The sequence below is a fragment of the Mustelus asterias genome, chromosome 23 (assembly GCF_964213995.1).
Source record: "Mustelus asterias chromosome 23, sMusAst1.hap1.1, whole genome shotgun sequence".
In the NCBI taxonomy this organism is placed as follows: domain Eukaryota; kingdom Metazoa; phylum Chordata; class Chondrichthyes; order Carcharhiniformes; family Triakidae; genus Mustelus; species Mustelus asterias.
In genome coordinates this window covers 43,079,969-43,097,951 of record NC_135823.1, presented here as the reverse complement: position 1 = coordinate 43,097,951, position 17,983 = coordinate 43,079,969, and the positions used below count along the sequence as shown (strand labels likewise).

General features: G+C 46.0%; 1 protein-coding gene across 2 annotated transcripts in view; it reads right to left on the bottom strand.

The window, feature by feature from the left end:
- Positions 1-17,983, bottom strand: part of rbfox1 (RNA binding fox-1 homolog 1) — a 291,598-nt gene that overhangs the window by 61,622 nt on the left and 211,993 nt on the right. For both annotated transcript variants that reach the window (XM_078239819.1, XM_078239820.1), the window contains one exon: positions 10,494-10,626. In XM_078239819.1, coding sequence (XP_078095945.1) covers positions 10,494-10,626 — 133 coding nt within the window. The remainder of the gene's footprint in view (positions 1-10,493; positions 10,627-17,983) is intronic.

Sequence of the window (17,983 nt, the reverse complement as noted above, 5' to 3'; positions counted from 1 at the left end):
AGAGTTGCAGCATTGAGTAGGGTGTGAGGTTAGAGTTGCAGCATTGAGTAGGGTGTGAGGTTAGAGTTGCAGCATTGGGTAGGGTGTGAGGTTAGAGTTGCAGCATTGGGTAGGGTGTGAGGTTAGAGTTACAGCATTGAGTAGGGTGTGAGGTTAGAGTTGCAGCATTGGGTAGGGTGTGAGGTTAGAGTTGCAGCATTGAGTAGGGTGTGAGGTTAGAGTTGCAGCATTGGGTAGGGTGTGAGGTTAGAGTTGCAGCATTGAGTAGGGTGTGAGGTTAGAGTTGCAGCATTGGGTAGGGTGTGAGGTTAGAGTTGCAGCATTGGGTAGGTGTGAGGTTAGAGTTACAGCATTGGGTAGGGTGTGAGGTTAGAGTTACAGCATTGAGTAGGGTGTGAGGTTAGAGTTGCAGCATTGAGTAGGGTGTGAGGTTAGAGTTACAGCATTGGGTAGGGTGTGAGGTTAGAGTTGCAGCATTGGGTAGGGTGTGAGGTTAAAGTTACAGCATTGAGTAGGGTGTGAGGTTAGAGTTGCAGCATTGAGTAGGGTGTGAGGTTAGAGTTGCAGCATTGGGTAAGGTGTGAGGTTAGAGTTGCAGCATTGGGTAGGGTGTGAGGTTAGAGTTGCAGCATTGGGTAGGGTGTGAGGTTAGAGTTGCAGCATTGGGTAGGGTGTGAGGTTAGAGTTGCAGCATTGGGTAGGGTGTGAGGTTAGAGTTGCAGCATTGAGTAGTGTGTGAGGTTAGAGTTACAGCATTGAGTAGGGTGTGAGGTTAGAGTTGCAGCATTGAGTAGGGTGTGAGGTTAGAGTTACAGCATTGAGTAGGGTGTGAGGTTAGAGTTGCAGCATTGGGTAGGGTGTGAGGTTTGTATTGCAGCTTATGGAATATGGCATTTGGTGATGCATTCACTGATTTTGATCATTCATGTGAGGTCAGAGAACTACCTTTGGCACTGCATCCACGTTACCGGTGTTAGACAGCTGGTACAGGCTGCATCCGCTATCTAATCCCATGATCTTCCCGGTGTCTATCTACATGAGTGCACCTGCAACAACACTCAAGGGATCTAACACCATCCAGGACAAAGCAGCTCATTTGGTTGGGACTCCATGCACCATCATTTAATTCTTCCACCACGACGCAGTGGCAGCAGTGTGTACCATCTATGGTCACACCCTACTCACAAATGCCCATCACTGCTAACATCGAGAAGGAGAGATTCATGGGAACAACACCACCTGCAAGATCCCCTCCAAGGCACACACCATCCTGACTTGGAACCATGGGCTGAATTTTATGGAATGCCACCAACTGAAAAGTCACTCCCGAGTCTGCCCATCTGCAGCAAATTTATGCTGGAGCCACCTTAATTGTGTCAGGGTGAGACGTTAGCTCCCATATGGGTGGAAGTCCAGCCTGACAGAGCTGTTCGCCAATCTGATTCGCAGCTCTGTAGTCTCAGCAGCGCCATGTTCAAACAGTGGCCACTGCTGGGACTACAGGCAGTCCTGAAGAAAGAGAGGTGATGCAGCCTCGGCCTGAATTTTCCGGCTGTTCACATCAGCGGGATCATAGAATCCCGACAGTGCAGAAGGGGGCCATTTGGCCCATCGAGCCTACATTGTCAACAATCCCACCCAGACCCGTGACACCACGTATTTAACCTGTTAATCTCCCTGACACTATGGGGCATGGCCAATCCACCTAACTTGCACATCTTTAGACTGTGGGAGGAAACCAGAGCACCCGGAGGAAACCCACACAGACACGTGCGGGGAGAACGTGCAAATTCCACATAGACAGTGACCCAAGGCCAGGAATTGAACCCAATCCCTGGCATCGTGAGGCAGCAGTGCTAACCACTGTACCACCATGCCACCCCAGTTTATTACATGTACTTACCCTGCTCATCTCCCTGACACTAAGGGGCAATTTAGAATGGGACAAGAACACTGGTTGTAATCGTACTGGCTCTGGTTTAAAACAGGCTGAAGCAAAGCCATCAGTTCATAAGATTGCTCGATAAATATGGATGAGGAAGACTATTTGATTTTTCTTACTTCATCCCTCCAGAGAGATCCTAGCACTTGCCCATTGTAGCCTCCTCCATTTGCCTCTTCAAGGAGGTTTGTGCTTCCACACATCGATTGCTCTTTCTATGAAGTATTTCCTTGCATCCTGGTAATTAAGCGCTTAACCTAATGTCTTGAATCGGTGTTCCCCGACCTGCATCTCTTTAAGATGTTTACTGGAGCAGGTGTTGGAAGTGGCTGGGGAAGAGTCCCCAGTCTGCAGGAAGAGTTTTTCAAAAATTCTTCCATGGGATGTGGGAGTCACCAGCAAAGTGAGTGTCTGTTCACAATTACTCTTGGGAAGGTGATGGTGAACTGCCTCCTTGAACGGCTGCAATCCATGTTTGCAGCAACACCCAGTGCTACTGGGAAGTAAGTTCTAGGATCTTAAACCCACAACAGTGAAGGGTCAATGATATCAGGCTGGATTTTACAGCTCCCTGTTGGCTTCTTTGATGGTGGGGGGCTTATAAAATAAAGAGTGTGGTCTTCCCACCATCTTCCCGCCCTCCCTCGACCTGTCTCCCTTTTTATAGTGGCGGGGAGTACACTATGGGCCTTATATCCACTCCCGTTGTTATTCAACGCCATGGCAGGAGAAGATGTAGGTCAGGTAGATACCTTGGCAGCTTTTACTCTATGGGTTGGTGCCAGAAAAGAAGAGAGAGCTTCCTCATTTCTGAGGAGGTGCCCTGCACCCCATTGGAGGCAACCCCCTATTCAGGACCATAACCCCTCTTTTACTCCCCGCCACCCCCAGTCACCAGCCTCTCAAACTGGTCCCCTGCTCCACCCTCCTTTCCCTTCTGGCTGGGGCCTGCCAGCCAGGCCTATCCAAAAGCCAAGTTTTAAAGTCTGGAGGTTGGATGGATTTTCTGGCCTCCCCATGGCTTGTTTCTCACAGCGGGATCTGACCACTGACAGCACCCTACACCAGCAGGAAACCCACGTCAGGGGGTTACCACTGCTGCCTCACAGACCCAGGGACTCACGTTCGATTCCCGGCTTGGGTGACTGTCCGTGTGGAGTTTGTACATTCTCCCCGTGTCTGCATGAGTTTCCTCTGGGTGTTATGGTTTAACTCCCACAGGTCAAAGATATGAGGCTTAGGTGGATTGGCCATGCTAAATTGGGTTTTCCAGGTCTCGAGAAACACCGCAGGGAAAAGGAGGCTGGGCAGAATGGATGTATAAGGTAAGTGCATACACAGCACTGTTTGTGGGACAAAACAAGCAGAAATATTTCCTCTGATCCCATAACCTTACTCTGCAAGTCCAACTTATCGCAATCTTTAACAGCCCTACCCTGATAACTGCCCCGTGATCTCCAACTCTTAAACAACCGTAGCCTCTGATTCCTGCGTACATATTGTTGCCTCGCAGTGGAGAGGACATGTTTCAGATAGGGAATCACATGCATTCCATCAATATACTTTAGCTTCAAATGTTTTGCAAAGCCAAAGTGCTGAGTTTCAATCAATCATAAAGCAAAAGGGTAGAGAACTGAAGTAAAGCATCTTTCAATTGTACTGCTCAACAGTCACAACCTTAACAATTGAATGCATAATAATGGGGTAATATGAAACTCAGGAGATGAAAGCCGGAACTCGACCACCTTGCTTGCCTGGAATTGGAGCGGGCGAGGGTCCGACAATGGAAATCTCCCTTGACCTCGGGCGATAATTTCCGGTCTCGCCTGAGCTAGGCCGTAAAATCCCACCCCTGATGTCCGTTACTCAAAGAATGGCATAGTTAGGTCTTCAATAGTTGTGACTGCAACTAATGGTTTGACTAGTTGTCATCTGAATCATTATATGGCAGCACTATTTTAGGCACCTGTCACTAATGTTTCGCAGGTAGTTAGCGGGGAAAGTAACTGGCAACTTCAAACTGAATACTTATAATGGGGACATAAACTTGGTGAGTTTTGGGCTGGAAGACCAAATGGTGACACCATCCTGGACAAATCAAGGGAAAAAGAGGTCTGCCAATGTGCCTTAGCTGATGGCTGATTAGAATAGAAGCTGTCGTGCACTCTGCAGCTCAGTCCACTGTTCCGGTCAAAAGAATGGCGAAATAAACAAGGATAAATCCGGGGGTAAAGCAGGATAATAAGGCACTAATCAGCTCACTGGTTCATTGCGCTATTTAATGAGCTTAGCAAGGGAAAACAAGACAGCCATCTAACAAAGCCTGAAAGCTGACCTGTGGAACACCAAAGACGAAACGGATACAGGATCTCTCTACGAATCTGAACATAGCACAATACTCAGCGGCTAAGAGAGACAAAAGAACGAAAAGGGAAAGAATAAAGATTGGAAACAAACAGGTTGCAAGAAAGATTGGTAAGCTCGCCCAGATTGAGTAATTGAGGGCGTCTTCATTTGGCACTGTTTTGATGCAAGGAGACTTGAGAAGAAAAGCTGGCACATCTGACTGTAAAATAGTGACTGCAAATAATTGCATAGCTGAAAAATCAAAACATGTAAACGCGGGAGCGGGGTTTGAACTCAATGGTAAAAGGTGTTCAGGCTGTTCACACAGTATGCAGGAGGAAGAAATGAAGCCTGAGGCATGTTTACTGAGCTATGTAAACAAAACATTGCAAGAGGATGCTTAAAATCTCTTCTTCCCACTCGAGACAGCTTCACATGTTTAAAGCAACTGTAATGATGCACGGTCATAGACTTCATCAGGAACACAAAAGGTATTTTTTATTAGGAGGAAAAGAAAACTGTAGAGAGGCTGGCAACAGCCCACCGACAGCCCCAGTCTCTACATATTTTCAGGCTGTCTTCTCCCCAAGAGAAGTCTTCACTCCCTGGGGTGATTACCCACTCTCAGTCCCAGTTGGTCTTTTAAGCCAGCTGACCCTCTTCAGTTGCCCTTAAAGGGACCATCATCAAAGCAGTAAAGTTTGGATTCAAATATGCAAAGACACCCGAGTCACGAAATGCAAACAAAAGGGATGATCTTGCAGAGAATGTAATGCATAGAAACTGGTTGTTTAGATAGCCTCCTCCCATTCTACTCACTTTCTCCCACCTTATCAATATATCTTTCCATTCCTTTCTTCTGCATGTGCTTATCTCGTTTCACCTTAGATATATCTATGCTATTTGCTGGGAGGTGACTTTTCTGGGAATTCCTTTCCTGTGTGGATCCTCTCTCCATCTGTTCGAGAGTCAGAACCAGTGGTCCCCACTTGCTGTAGACCAATTTGTACTGATTTTTATGGGATGTCGACTTTCAGTTTAAATGGACAATAGGTAAAGATCTGTGGAAGAAAATAAAGGCCTCTGAAATGTGCTTGCTCAGACCTATGTTTAAAATTGCACATAGAAACCACAAGACAAATTCCAAGAGTTGCTTGAAATTGCAAAAGCAAAAATCAATTTGAAAAAGTATCCAGAAATGAAAATGTCAACATTTCAGCCATTTGATCAGAGCTGGAAAGGTACAGAGATCTCTTCTCAGGGGAAAAGTAAAGGGAAGCAGAAGGAGGGGTCAACTTAGACATAGGGAGGTAGAGAGAAAACAGGGAACTATAGACCAGTAAGCTTAACATCGATAGTGGGGAAAATTCTCCAATCCATTATCAAGGACTTTATAGCAGAGCATTTAGAAAGCAGTGGCAGGATCAGACAGTGTCAGCATGGATTAATGAAGGGGAAATCATGCTTGACAAATTTACTGGAATTCTTTGAAGATGTAACTAGTAGATTTGACAAGGGGGAGCCAGTCGATGTGGTATTTTTGGACTTTCAGAAAGCGTTTGACCAAATCCCGCCCAAGAGGTTATTGTGCAAGATTAAAGTGTATGGGATTGGAGGAAGTGTATTGAGATGGATAGAAAACTGGTTGGCAGAGAGGAAACAAAGAGTAGGAATTAATGGGCGCTTTTCAAATTGGCAGGCAGTAACTAGTGGAGGTGCCACAGGGATCAGTGCTGGGACCCCAGCTATTCACAATATATATTAATGATTTGGGTGAAGGAACAAAATGTAACATCTCAAAGTTTGCAGATGATACCAAGTTGGGTGGGAGGGTGAACTGTGACGAGGATGCAGAGATCCTTCAGAATAATCTGGACAGTTGGGTGAGTGGGTTAATCAATGGCAGATGCAGTATAATTTGGATAAATGTGAGGTTATCCATTTTGGAAGCAAAATCAAGAAGGCAGATTATTACCTGAATGGTTGTAAATTGGGAGAGGGGAGTGTGCAGCGGGACCTGGGTGTCCTTGTGCACCAGTCACTGAAGGTAAGCATGCAGGTGCAGCAGGCGGTAAAGAAGGCAAATGGCATGTTGGTCTTCATTGCGAGAGGTTTTGAGTACAGGAGCAGGGATGTGTTGCAATTGTACAAGGCCTTGGTGAGGCCACACCTAGAGTATTGTGTGCAGTTTGGTCTTCTTTTCTGAGGAAGGATGTTCTTGCTCTCGAGGGAGTGCAGCGAAGGTTTACAGGCTGATTCTGAGGATGGCGGGACTGATGTATGAGGAGAGATTGACTAGGTTAGGATTGTTTTCGCTGGAGTTCAGACGAATGAGGGGGGCAATCTCATAGAGACTTATAAAATTCTAACAGGTCTAGACAGGGTAGATGCAGGGAGGATGTTCCTGATGGTGGGGGAGTCCAGAACCAGGGGTCACAGTCTGAGGATTCGGGGTAGACCATTTAGGATGGAGGTGAGGAGACATTTCTTCACCCAGAGTGGTGAGTCTGTGGAATTCATTACCACAGGAAGTAGTTGATGCCAAAACATTGAATATATTCAAGAGGCGGCTGGATATAGCACTTGGGGCGAATGGGATCAAAGGTTATGGGGAGAAAGCAGGATTAGGCTATTGAGTTGAATGATCAACCATGATTGTAATGAATGGCGGAGCAGGCTCGAAGGGCCAAATGGCCTCCTCCTGCTCCTATCTTCTATGTTTCTATAAATCGATGATGGATGTCACAGAGTGACTGCAGACAAGGCACAGTGGATGTGAGAGGATGGCACAAGACAGAGAAACGTGACACACCAAGACAGCAGATGTCCTGGTAAGAGTAGCTTACAAGCAGCATCATCAGCAGCAGACTTCCAGTCCTCAGCCATCCCCTGTAACACATATCCTCTCACCCTGCAAAGCTGAACGGCTGTCAACTGGTGAATGAATGGACCACATTCACTAAACTCTCCCAAAAGTAAATTTCAAAACTGCTTTATAACTGAAGTTATGGCCGAAATTTTCCGGCCATTCCCGCCGGCGGGATCGTCTGGTCCCATCAACAGTGAGCCCCCACATGCGAACAATGGGAAAACCTGGGGCGATCCTGCTGCCGGCCATTGGCGGGTCATCTCCGCCCAGAATCTGTTGCCAAAAGAAAACTTCAAAATTGAGCAGTTCGGCCCCTCCAGATTTTGACTGTTACACATTAACTAAGGGTACATTGTGAGATGGAACACTGGAACTCAAAAGACAGATTCCACACAACTGTAACATGGATTGAGTATTGTTACTCAGGAATTGATACCCTGGGCTCTTGCATTGTGCATGTTTTCTGTCTCCCCGGCTGTGTTCCGAAGCTTATCCTCTGGGCCAGCAATTGTATATGTTGTGCCCCAGTTCATGAGATGTCCCAGCTCATTCGAAGTAAAACACTAGGTTATATAATTCAAGGATAGGTGTCAGTTCCTCATATTATTGGGTATGGAGTCCTCAGGTCTGCACCATGCCAGCGGGACTCCAGTGTGAGCAAGAGCTCAATCCTGCACAGGGAGCTCTTCCACCAAGTAGCATCACTGCCCACAACGTTTATTAAATTTGAGGTTCCCATTCAATGCAGATGGAGCACCTTTTTAAAAAAAGTATATTGCAAAAAGAGAGGCTCTTTTTGAAACTTCACACCCCTACCTGATGTTCTCCTGGCACTCCTGTACCATGTCACCCCCTCTCCCTGCCCAGTGCGCCAGGTAAAACAAAGTATGTCACTTTTTATTGTGTAAGTGTCAAAGGTCAGAACTTGGTTACCATGTTCATGCATTAGATGTGCTCAGCCAGAACTAAAGATCCAAGTGGAATAGATAACCCTACTGCCATAGGGCCTCATTGACGCATTGCACCAGAAGGTTTATTTCAGCATCCCGAGGAAGGAAGCAGTAAGATTCAGCCAATGTTGCTCATACGACATAATCGTGAGAGATCTGGAATGTTGCTAATCACAGGCATTAAGATCCTGAGCTGTCAGACAGAATAGATGCATTTAAGGATAGAATTTAACTGGCAGCTGAACAATTGTATCAGGAAGGAAGGAAGAGAAGGATATTTTTAGGATGAAACAAGATGGGAGGAGTTTCATTTGGGCCGTAAAGACTGGCATATACTAAAGAACAGAACAAGGTGAAAAAATAAGAGGAGGAATGGACTATATGACCCATCAAGTTTGCTCCAGCGTTCAATATGATCCTGGATGACCTTCTGCCTCAGCTCCACTTTCCCCTCCCCCATGCCCCCAAAACATCCCTTGATTTCCAAATAGATCAAAAATGTACCTATCCATGCAAGGCCGATTGGCTTATAACTGTGATGTATAAAGCTCAACATAATTCCACGTGTGTTGGTTATCTCATGTTGTCAGTTGCACTAATCACAAGCTCTGATTGCTAGTTTAATTAATACTCAGTGTCTGTTCATGCTGTCAGTGAGGCAGATGGCCTGAAATTCATACACCGGAGGGATGAGCTGCTTAGAAACTGCAGCAGCCACCACCACCTAATGGACATTATTGTGCTGTGGTCATAGGCCCAGTTGGGAATCAACCTCGGGCCTCTTGATCCAGGCACCCGTTTACCACAATCGCACCTGGAAGCAACTTTCCATTTCCACTCCAAGCCTATTATGCTCCCCTGATATATAAGGATGATAACTCCAGTCTCCAGGGTCTGGCATCAGGAATAATTTTCCAGGCGGAATTTAGGGGGTAATTCTAACCTCCTTGGTGAGGAAGCAGTGGAATCAGATCAGCTTTATTTTCTGCCCTGCTCAATATGAAAGTAGACAGATTAGATAAAAGTTATCCCTTGGTGTGATAAATGAATTAAAGCACAGCTATCAAAACTGTGGCCCTGAAAGTCAACACTTCACCTCCCCTTCTTGGATTGAAACTTAAATCCCAGAACAGATTGGAAGACTTGAGTTCAAAATAAAGCTTCCTTCAATGGATAAATTTATAATTTAACAAGTAATTACATGAAAGTCTTTCAGACGTACAATTGGCAAGAGAGATGTTTACCAATATTTGTGATGGTTGAATTAATTGTGATGGTTGAGTATATCTATGAGTCCATGAAGATGGCAAAGCAAAAACAAATACTATTTTCATTTGCCAAATCATGCAAGTGGTTTTCAGAAGTCTGTCCAACCTCCTTAAGAATCAGATGTTTGTAATTATCAAAAGAAATACATATCTGATTCCGGCAACTTATTCTCAACAACATTCAGTGTCTGGCAGACTTTACTTAATGATCAGTGACATTTTGAACACTTCAGGCTGGACCTTCCCACTCCTCAAGACAGGGTTGGAAATATGTGGGGCGGTGGGGGGTTGGCGTTGGGGTTTGCTGACAATATAGAATATATTCGGGAGCCACATTGGATGGCTCCCTGATGCAACTGTGTTGCTGGGGAAGTTTCCCAAGGATGGGCTGGGAAGAGGCAATCAATTCAGGGGGATTTTGTCAGTGGAGTGACACCTCCAGCATGACCAGCTCAATGGAGGGGGGCCAAACTTCTTCAGGCTGGAAGGCAATCAGAGCCAGAGGCTTCATATCCCATGATTGGGGCCTTGAGCTGGAAAGACCGCATTCCTGGTCAAATCCAACCCAGTGGAAGAATTTCCCCTCCACCCTGATGATCCTGCCAGTCTTGAAATTGTTCATTTCAGTGCTGGTCAGCGAGGGTGGCATCACATTGAGGCGCTCTCACCTCTCAGTTCCTGGCCTGCCTCTGGAAGAGACACCACTTCCAGTGAAGTTGCTGATGTTCCAGAGCTGCCAGTCCTCTGATTGGGCCTGCCACATCGAACGCCTGCCCACCATCCTTGATTGGACAGCGAGCAAGGAGATGGTCAATTGGCAGGGTGCCTTCTGGAAGGTTGCTGAGCCGCTAACAAGGATGGATTTCGGACCCCAATCAGGTCCAGGTGTTGGGGTCCTGAGGCACATGGGGAAAATCCTGCCTGTTCAATACAAGGTTCACAGTCATACAAATCACAGTTACATTTCCTGACTTTAGGCAAGGTTGGCTCCTTGCAGGAGTCTTTACCGTTTGCATGTTGTGTCAGCTTCCGTGGTTAACCAAGGCCAGCATGCACTCAAGTGGAAAACGCTTCTCAAACTATTTGCCAACTTTTTTTTTTAAAACTAACATACTCACCCGCCATAGGCTGGTATGGGAGGAGGGGGCGCAGCTGCACGAAATGTGTTATACACTGTACGTCCTCGACCTCTCAGGTGTGCCCCTCGGTAGGCAGCAGCTGCAGTGGCGGCTGGGTAAGGGAAGCCAGGAACTAAAAGAGATAAAACAGAACATTCAAATTTCCTCAGATGGTGCCTTGTTTGTATGCACTTTGCTAACAAAACCCACATGTTGAAAAGGGAGCAAACAGTTGCCGGAGATGTCCTCAGCTACAAGATTGCATTAAAAAAAAAATCACATTTCACTTTATAGGATTCTGCAGCATTTCTGATTCTCGACCATTCCAGTTGAGTTTTTGGATGGGGCAAAGTTACTTTTTCAAGTCGATTGCATATAATTAAAAACCATGTTAAAATATTCAAAGACGTCAATTGTATGACATATCGGTACGGGTGCGTATGTGATCGGCTGACTTGGTGCCTTCATATTTGATTTCAGATTGATTTTTTCAAAAGCCAACAAACCTTAAAATGCATTTTATCCAAAAAACCTTTTGCTTCGATTCTAATCTCCAGAAGCAGATAGCAAGATGTCACTGTTTCGACAGATGTGACCGAATAATATAAAACCTTAAAACTTAATTCAGCTAAGCTCTGACCATATTGGTGCATGATGTGGAGATGTTGGACTGGGGTGAACACAGTAAGAGTCATTAAACACAGTAAGAATATTGGTGCATGGCAGCAGTCAAATCACTATCTATCTGCAGGAATTGTGTGATTAGTAATATATGACATTAAAGGTCCAGATTTTGCTAATGTTGATGTCCACACTTGCTGTTATTACTGGGTGATTTGATAGCAACTTCTGGCATTGCATAGTTAATTTGGGGCATTTTCCTTTGCGCTTGCCGCATCAAAATGAATTATTTTGAACAAGATTAATTAACAGCCTCACCTTTAAAGGAGATTCAGCTCTACAAATTGGAGTTTTATCTTGCTGGGATGTATTATGGAGAGATCCTTATGGAAGACTTCTGAAAATTTCCAGCAAACAGACACCGGGAGCCTTAATTCATATTAGACTGATTACAGTAAATATTTAAGAACATCATTGCTTTGTGCAAGAGACAGCAAAATATGTTAGCCCGCCCTTGGGAAACTTCCATAGCAATAATGTTAGCCTGTGCCTGTGGGGCGGCACGGTGGCACAGTGGTTAGCACTGCTGCCTCACAGCGCCAGGGACCCGGGTTCAATTCCCGGCTTGGGTCACCCTCTGTGTGGAGTTTGCACATTCTTCTCGTGTCTGCGTGGGTTTCCTCCGGGTGTTCCGGTTTCCTCCCACAGTCCAAAGATGTGAGGATTAGGTGGATTGGCCATTCTAAATTATCCCTTAGTGTCAGGGGACTAGCTAGGGTAAATGCATGGGGTTATGGGGTAGGGCCTGGGTGGGGTTGCGGTCGGTGCAGACTCAATGGGCCAAATGGCCTCCTTCTGCACTGTAGGATTCTATGATTCTAAGTATGCTGCAAGAGTACGACATTTCCACCTTCAAATTGTTCAGCTAGTTGAATCCTACATAAATTCCAAAATGCAGAGTTAATGTGAAACAGGTTAATTAAATGAAAGGAATAATCTAATGCACCGGCCCTAAAGATCATAAAATTGTCAGAAATGAGAGCAGGAGTAGAACATTCAGCCCATCAAACCTGCTCCACTCAGTAAGAACATGGCCAATCTGATTGTGACCTTTACTTCACTTTCCTGGCTGGCCCTTGACTCCCTCATGGATCAAGAATCTGTTTAAACTTAACTTTAAATATAGTCAAAGGCCCAGCCTGCAATGCTGTCTGGGGAAGAGAATTCCATAGATTAACCACCCTCTGAGAAGTTCCTCCTCATCTCCATCTGAAATTTGAGTCCTCTTATTTGTAATCCCACCTCACCCCGTGTTGTAGATTCCCCTAAGGGGAAACATCGATCTTCTCAAGCCCCCTTAGAATCATATATATTTCAATAAGATCACCTCTCATTCTTCTAAACTTCAATGAGCATTGACCCAAACTGCTCGACCTCTCCTCGTAAGACGAATCCCTCCATCCCAGGTATCAGCCTGGTGAACCCACCCTGAGCTGTCGTCTGACCACACGGACAAGGCTGGCTCACAAAGAGTCTGCTCCCCAACAGTTGAAAAGGCCACTGTGCCATTTAAGGAAAAAAAAGGCTGAACCCTAACAGCAAAACATCACAAACCACTCGAAGAACAAAAAAAACAATTCACGCCATCCGCAGAGTTTTGATCTCTCTTATGTACAGGTTCTAAATTAGCAATCACATCCTGCATAATTGAAAACCGGTTTGTATAAGTGGATTTTATCAAATTCAATGAGTAGTTTTCCCGAGACTGCACGGATCAATTTCAGATATGTCATGGCTCTCAGCAAGTCAGTGCAGCGATTCAAACCAAAGAATTTTCCAACAATGCAACCATTTTACTGATCAAATTACAATATGACAAGCAGAGATTCTGAAGCCTTATCTGGGCCCTGTAGCTGTTGCTAAGAGATTTATTTTTGGCATTATTTGTGGACTACAATGAAGACAGGTGAACTTAAATCTTCCAGCAACAGATAAAACATGGACTAGTTCCATTTCCCTTCTTATTTCTTCAACACGTCAGGGTAGTTTTTCTGTCGTCACGGACTGGGGAGTAATGTAGCAGAGTAGATTGCCCACCTTTGATTGAATTTCACCGAATGGCGCAAAAGCTCTCAGCAAATTCCGGAGATAAATGACTCAACCTTGCATATTCTACATCAATTGTGTTTAACGCTCTCTCTAAGCTGCAGTTTTAAATTTTGATGCTCATTACTATATATACGCTAGATCTTCAACCTCTTCACCAGGAAATAACAATTTGAATAATCTGTATGAATTATTCAGTATGTAATACAACGGACAATTTTGTGATTGCTTTCAGAACCAATGATAAAATCCCTGACTAATGCAGGAAACCGCGAAAGGTGAAAATGCACTCAGGGAAATGCAGAGACGGTGCTCGCGTGTCAGGAAACTGTGTAGGTTAGTACATTTGAATGAGAATATTGAATTAAACATGCCAAATGATTGAACAATTCCATTCCAGCTCCAACCTCACGAAGCCTTGCACCAGGTCAGAGCCAGGCTTCTCCATGCACCTTTCTCGATAGTTGTATCAGGCTGTTGAGCAGACCTGCAATACAACATATGTACATGTTCATCAGCCTTTTTCGCTACCCCATTCAATTGAGATCTTTATCCGAGTCCTCTTCAGCAGAGCTCGTGTGTAACCTTCCCTGTCAGGGTCAGTCCAGTAGTGGCATGTAGTGGCTAGCCCTCTTGAGCAAGGCATTGGTCAGTTCCATGGTGCAGCAATGGGCTGGGAGACCCCCACACATGTACCCTCTGGATCCCTGGAAAGAGCCGGATGTTCAGAGCTTCACTCATCTTCTAGGCCTCGGGTGTCCACTGAGGCCTATTGGTCTCAGCCAGGCCTTCAGCATTATGCCGAAGTCAGTGATCATCTCCCTTGAGAGCTACAGTTTTCATCGACACTGTTGCTAAGATATCTGCAGGTAGTTGAGGTGAGTCCAGTCTTTCTCTATTATGCATACCTGGTCCTCCCTCCCTCCCTCTGCATCTCCTCTCCTCCTCAAAGGTGGCAACGATGACCGGGTGTACCAGTCCCATTCCAGTTGATCTCTTGACTCTCCCGCTCTCCTGCACTATCCTTGGATTCAACCTTCCCTGGAATATCCCACTTGCTCCTCCCCTCTCAACAAGTGCAAATGTCCCTCTGCACACCGTCCAGAGAGCCCACCACTACAATCAACTAGCACTCTGGCAGAGAGACCACCAACCCAAGCAGTTCCTGCCTTTCAACTACCGTTGAATGCTGGCAAAGGCCTCTCCACCCCACTCTTCCCTGGCGTCCTTCAAGGCAGCTAACAACGAACCAATAAAACTGTGGCCGGAATTGCCCAGCTGTTCACGCCCCGCCGTTGCTGCCAGCGAGAATGGAGAATTTAGGGCTCAGCCAGATCTCCGTTCACTGCAGCAGGATTGGAGAACCCCAGCTGTGGATGAGGTCAAAGAATCCAGCCCTATGGGTGATTTCCAGAGGCGACACTGGGGCCACACCTCAATGTCACCATGTTTAACCAGTTGGGGATCTCACGGCCTACGATCCCCGTGTGACACTTGTCGGATTCAAAACTTCACATAAATTACAGTCCGCCCCATGCAAATGAATCTGAACTATCACGTGAAGGAGCTTTACTGTAGTCCTGTCATACAATGGGGCAGCACTGCCAGCCTCAGGCAGCACTGGATGGTCAGGCAACAGTTCTTGGGTATCTGAAAATATTAATATAAAAAGGGCAGGTTTGGGGTAAGGAAATTGCAGCCCATATATAATAGCGGATTGCAGGGTGAGGGTGAAGTGGGATTTGAGAATGTTGATTAAACATGAGTGGGCCAGCAACTTTGATTAAGTTTGTTTCAATTTTTAAGTTTATTTATTAGTGTCACAAATGGGCTTACATTAACACAGCAATGAAATTACTGTGAAAATCCCCTGGTCGCCACACTCCGACACCTGTTCGGGTTACACTGAGGGAGAATTTAGCATGGCCAATGCACCTAACCAGCACGTCTTTTGGACTATGGAAGGAAACCGGAGCACCCATGGGGAGAATGCACAGACAGTGACCCAAGCCAGGAATCGAACCCCGGTGCCTGGTGCTCTGAGGCAGAAGCGCTAACCACTGTACCATTGTGCCGCCCCATGCCTCTGAGCACAATATCAGTGCTGGCTGCTCCAATTATTCCCAACACCAACATCTCCATGGGGGTCAGCACAGGCAACCATGCCTGGCCCCACCACTCCCACCCCCCTACTCCCTCCAGCCAACCTCCCTGCCTTGACCCACTGGTTCGCTGGCTTCTCCATCTAGTTTGGGCCGCCTTGTCCTGGAAGAAAGAGGGAAGAGTATCAGTGAACTTGGTACACGTGTTTGAGATGCACCCTCCAGCAGTTGAATATCCAGCAGCCTGTGAAAGCTGTGAAATGTGAGTATATAGCCTTTCAGCAGTGGCTAGTGTTTGAGAGTGAGGTGAGGCATATGAATATGAGGTTAGAGTTATGCTCGACGTTAACTGCTGCAGGCAAGTGAGGGAACTGTGGTAATTTGTGTGAGGCGAGAGGAAATGACACACAAGGATGCATTCACCTTGACCAATGGTGTGAGGTCATTTAACTTTTTGTTGCACTACATCCAGGTTCTTGGCATTCGACAAGTGGCATTGCCCATCATGGCAATAACATCATAAGACCATAAAAAATAGGCTCTTTGATAATGGTGGATCTGACTCCACTCTCCTGCCTGTCCATCTTAATCCTTGCCTCCTTTCCAATCAAAAATATGTCCAACCTCCACAGCTCCCTGGAAGAGAATTCCAAGGACTAACAATCCTCAGGGAAAATAAATTCTTCTTCGCCTGCACCTTAAATTGGAAACCCAATTTTAAAAAGTAATCAGTTCCCACTGCTTAGCTTTTGTCTGAAAGGGCCTCCTGGCTCCAAGGGGTGAGAGCCTCCCTCCTACTGCCCACTTCCTCCCATAATTGCTGCCCAGTGAGTCACAAAGAATATTACTTTCACTGCATGAGTCAGTTCAGTTTTACTCAGGTAATTGCGGAGTGATTGCCTCTTAGCTTTTCACACATTGGGACTCCAATCAAACATGGTGGGTCTGCCACTGGGCCTGGTGAAATCCATTGTGCACAGCAGTCGGAGGTGAAAAACTATCCAGGAAGGTTCCCTGCGCTTGCTTGCTATGCTCGATCTCTGGTAAGAACTTAATGGGATGTTCATGAAATTGGTCCACCATTTTTCTCCAAGTCCTGCTCACTGTAGGACTTTGAGTGTTCCATTGAATTTCACACGTATATAACAAGTTCCTGACACATGATTGTAATTTGGATAAGCTGCCAGAGGGGAAACTGGGCCTATCATTCCTCAACAAAATGTCGCACAATCGACTGGTACAAAATACAACACAGACAACATTCTTTTGCTGACTGTAGAAGCACATTTTTCATTAAAAAAATGTCATTAATGACCTGACATATCAAGTCATCATTATTTACACAATTTGATATAATTTGATAAGGCAGCGACATTTAGAGGACTGATCAGTGGTGACAATGAATTAAGCACAAAACTGATGTTATCATCTGTGTTTAAACAGCTTTAATGGGGGGGGAAGCGAAACCCAAACAGCTTTAAAAAGTAGGGTGGATAGGAAGAGGAAAAAAGTTAGAGGAAGAGTGAACCCATGGTAAAAGCAAATTGATTTTCAGGAGGTGTCTGGAAATGGGGAGAGTTATATCTAGGCGGAAGAGTTGAGGGAAGGAGGGAAGAACTGCCAAAGGCTCTGGCACCAGTCAAGGGTCAAAGGTTCTTGGGTTCATGTCACACTACATGGAACCACACCCACCCCCCCCCCTCCCACCCCCCCGGCCATTTGGCCTGGGCTTGCAAAATCCTACTAACTGTCCTGGCTTGAGACAATTTGCACCCCTTTAACCTGTGATTATCCCTCTCTCCACTCGCAATGTCTGTACCCGTAAAGACTTGATTACCTGAAAAGACTCACATTCCAACCATTATCTTGCAATTGTGTCTCTGTCAATAAATGCCGTGTTTGTCAAACCTACCTCTCCACTCCCCTGATGAAGGAGCAGCGCTCCGAAAGCTCGTGATTCCAAATAAGCCTGTTGGACTTTAACCTGGTGTTGTGAGACTTCTTACTGTGCCTACCCCAGTCCAACGCTGTCATCTCCACCTCATGGCCAGTCAAGGTGTGGAGGTGATATAGAGGGACAAAGCATGACCACTGTTGCCACGGCTGAGGCTGGACTTCCACCTGTGGTGCAAGTGCCTCTCCAACCATGGCCAATTTTATTACCACAGGGTTATTTGCAGGCTCACCATATTGCCTGCTGGGGAATCCCACTGAAAAAAACACAAAATTCTGATGGGATCGTTTGTAGCGTGCAGCTGCTGGCAGCCACGGTATTGTCTATGAATTGCAATACTTTATCAACAAAATTGTGAATCCACCCCTTCAGCCTGTGCTCTGAGAGTCATACCACACACCTTATCATAGAATCATACAGCGCAGAAGAGGCCCTTCGGCCCATTGAGTCTGCACCGACACATTAGAAACACCTGGACTCCCAGCTAATCCCATCTGCCAGCACTTGGCCCATAGCCCTGAATGTTATGATGTGCCAAGTGCTCATCCAGATACTTTTGAAAGGGATTTACCAGCCCCGCCCACCCGCAGGATCTTCTGGTCCCATAAAAATCAATGGACCTTTGGCTGGCTTGTCACATATGCCGTGGTGGGACCAATTGTGCCAGTGCAGGAAGAGCCTCGCCCTGATTTTCCACGAAAATGTTT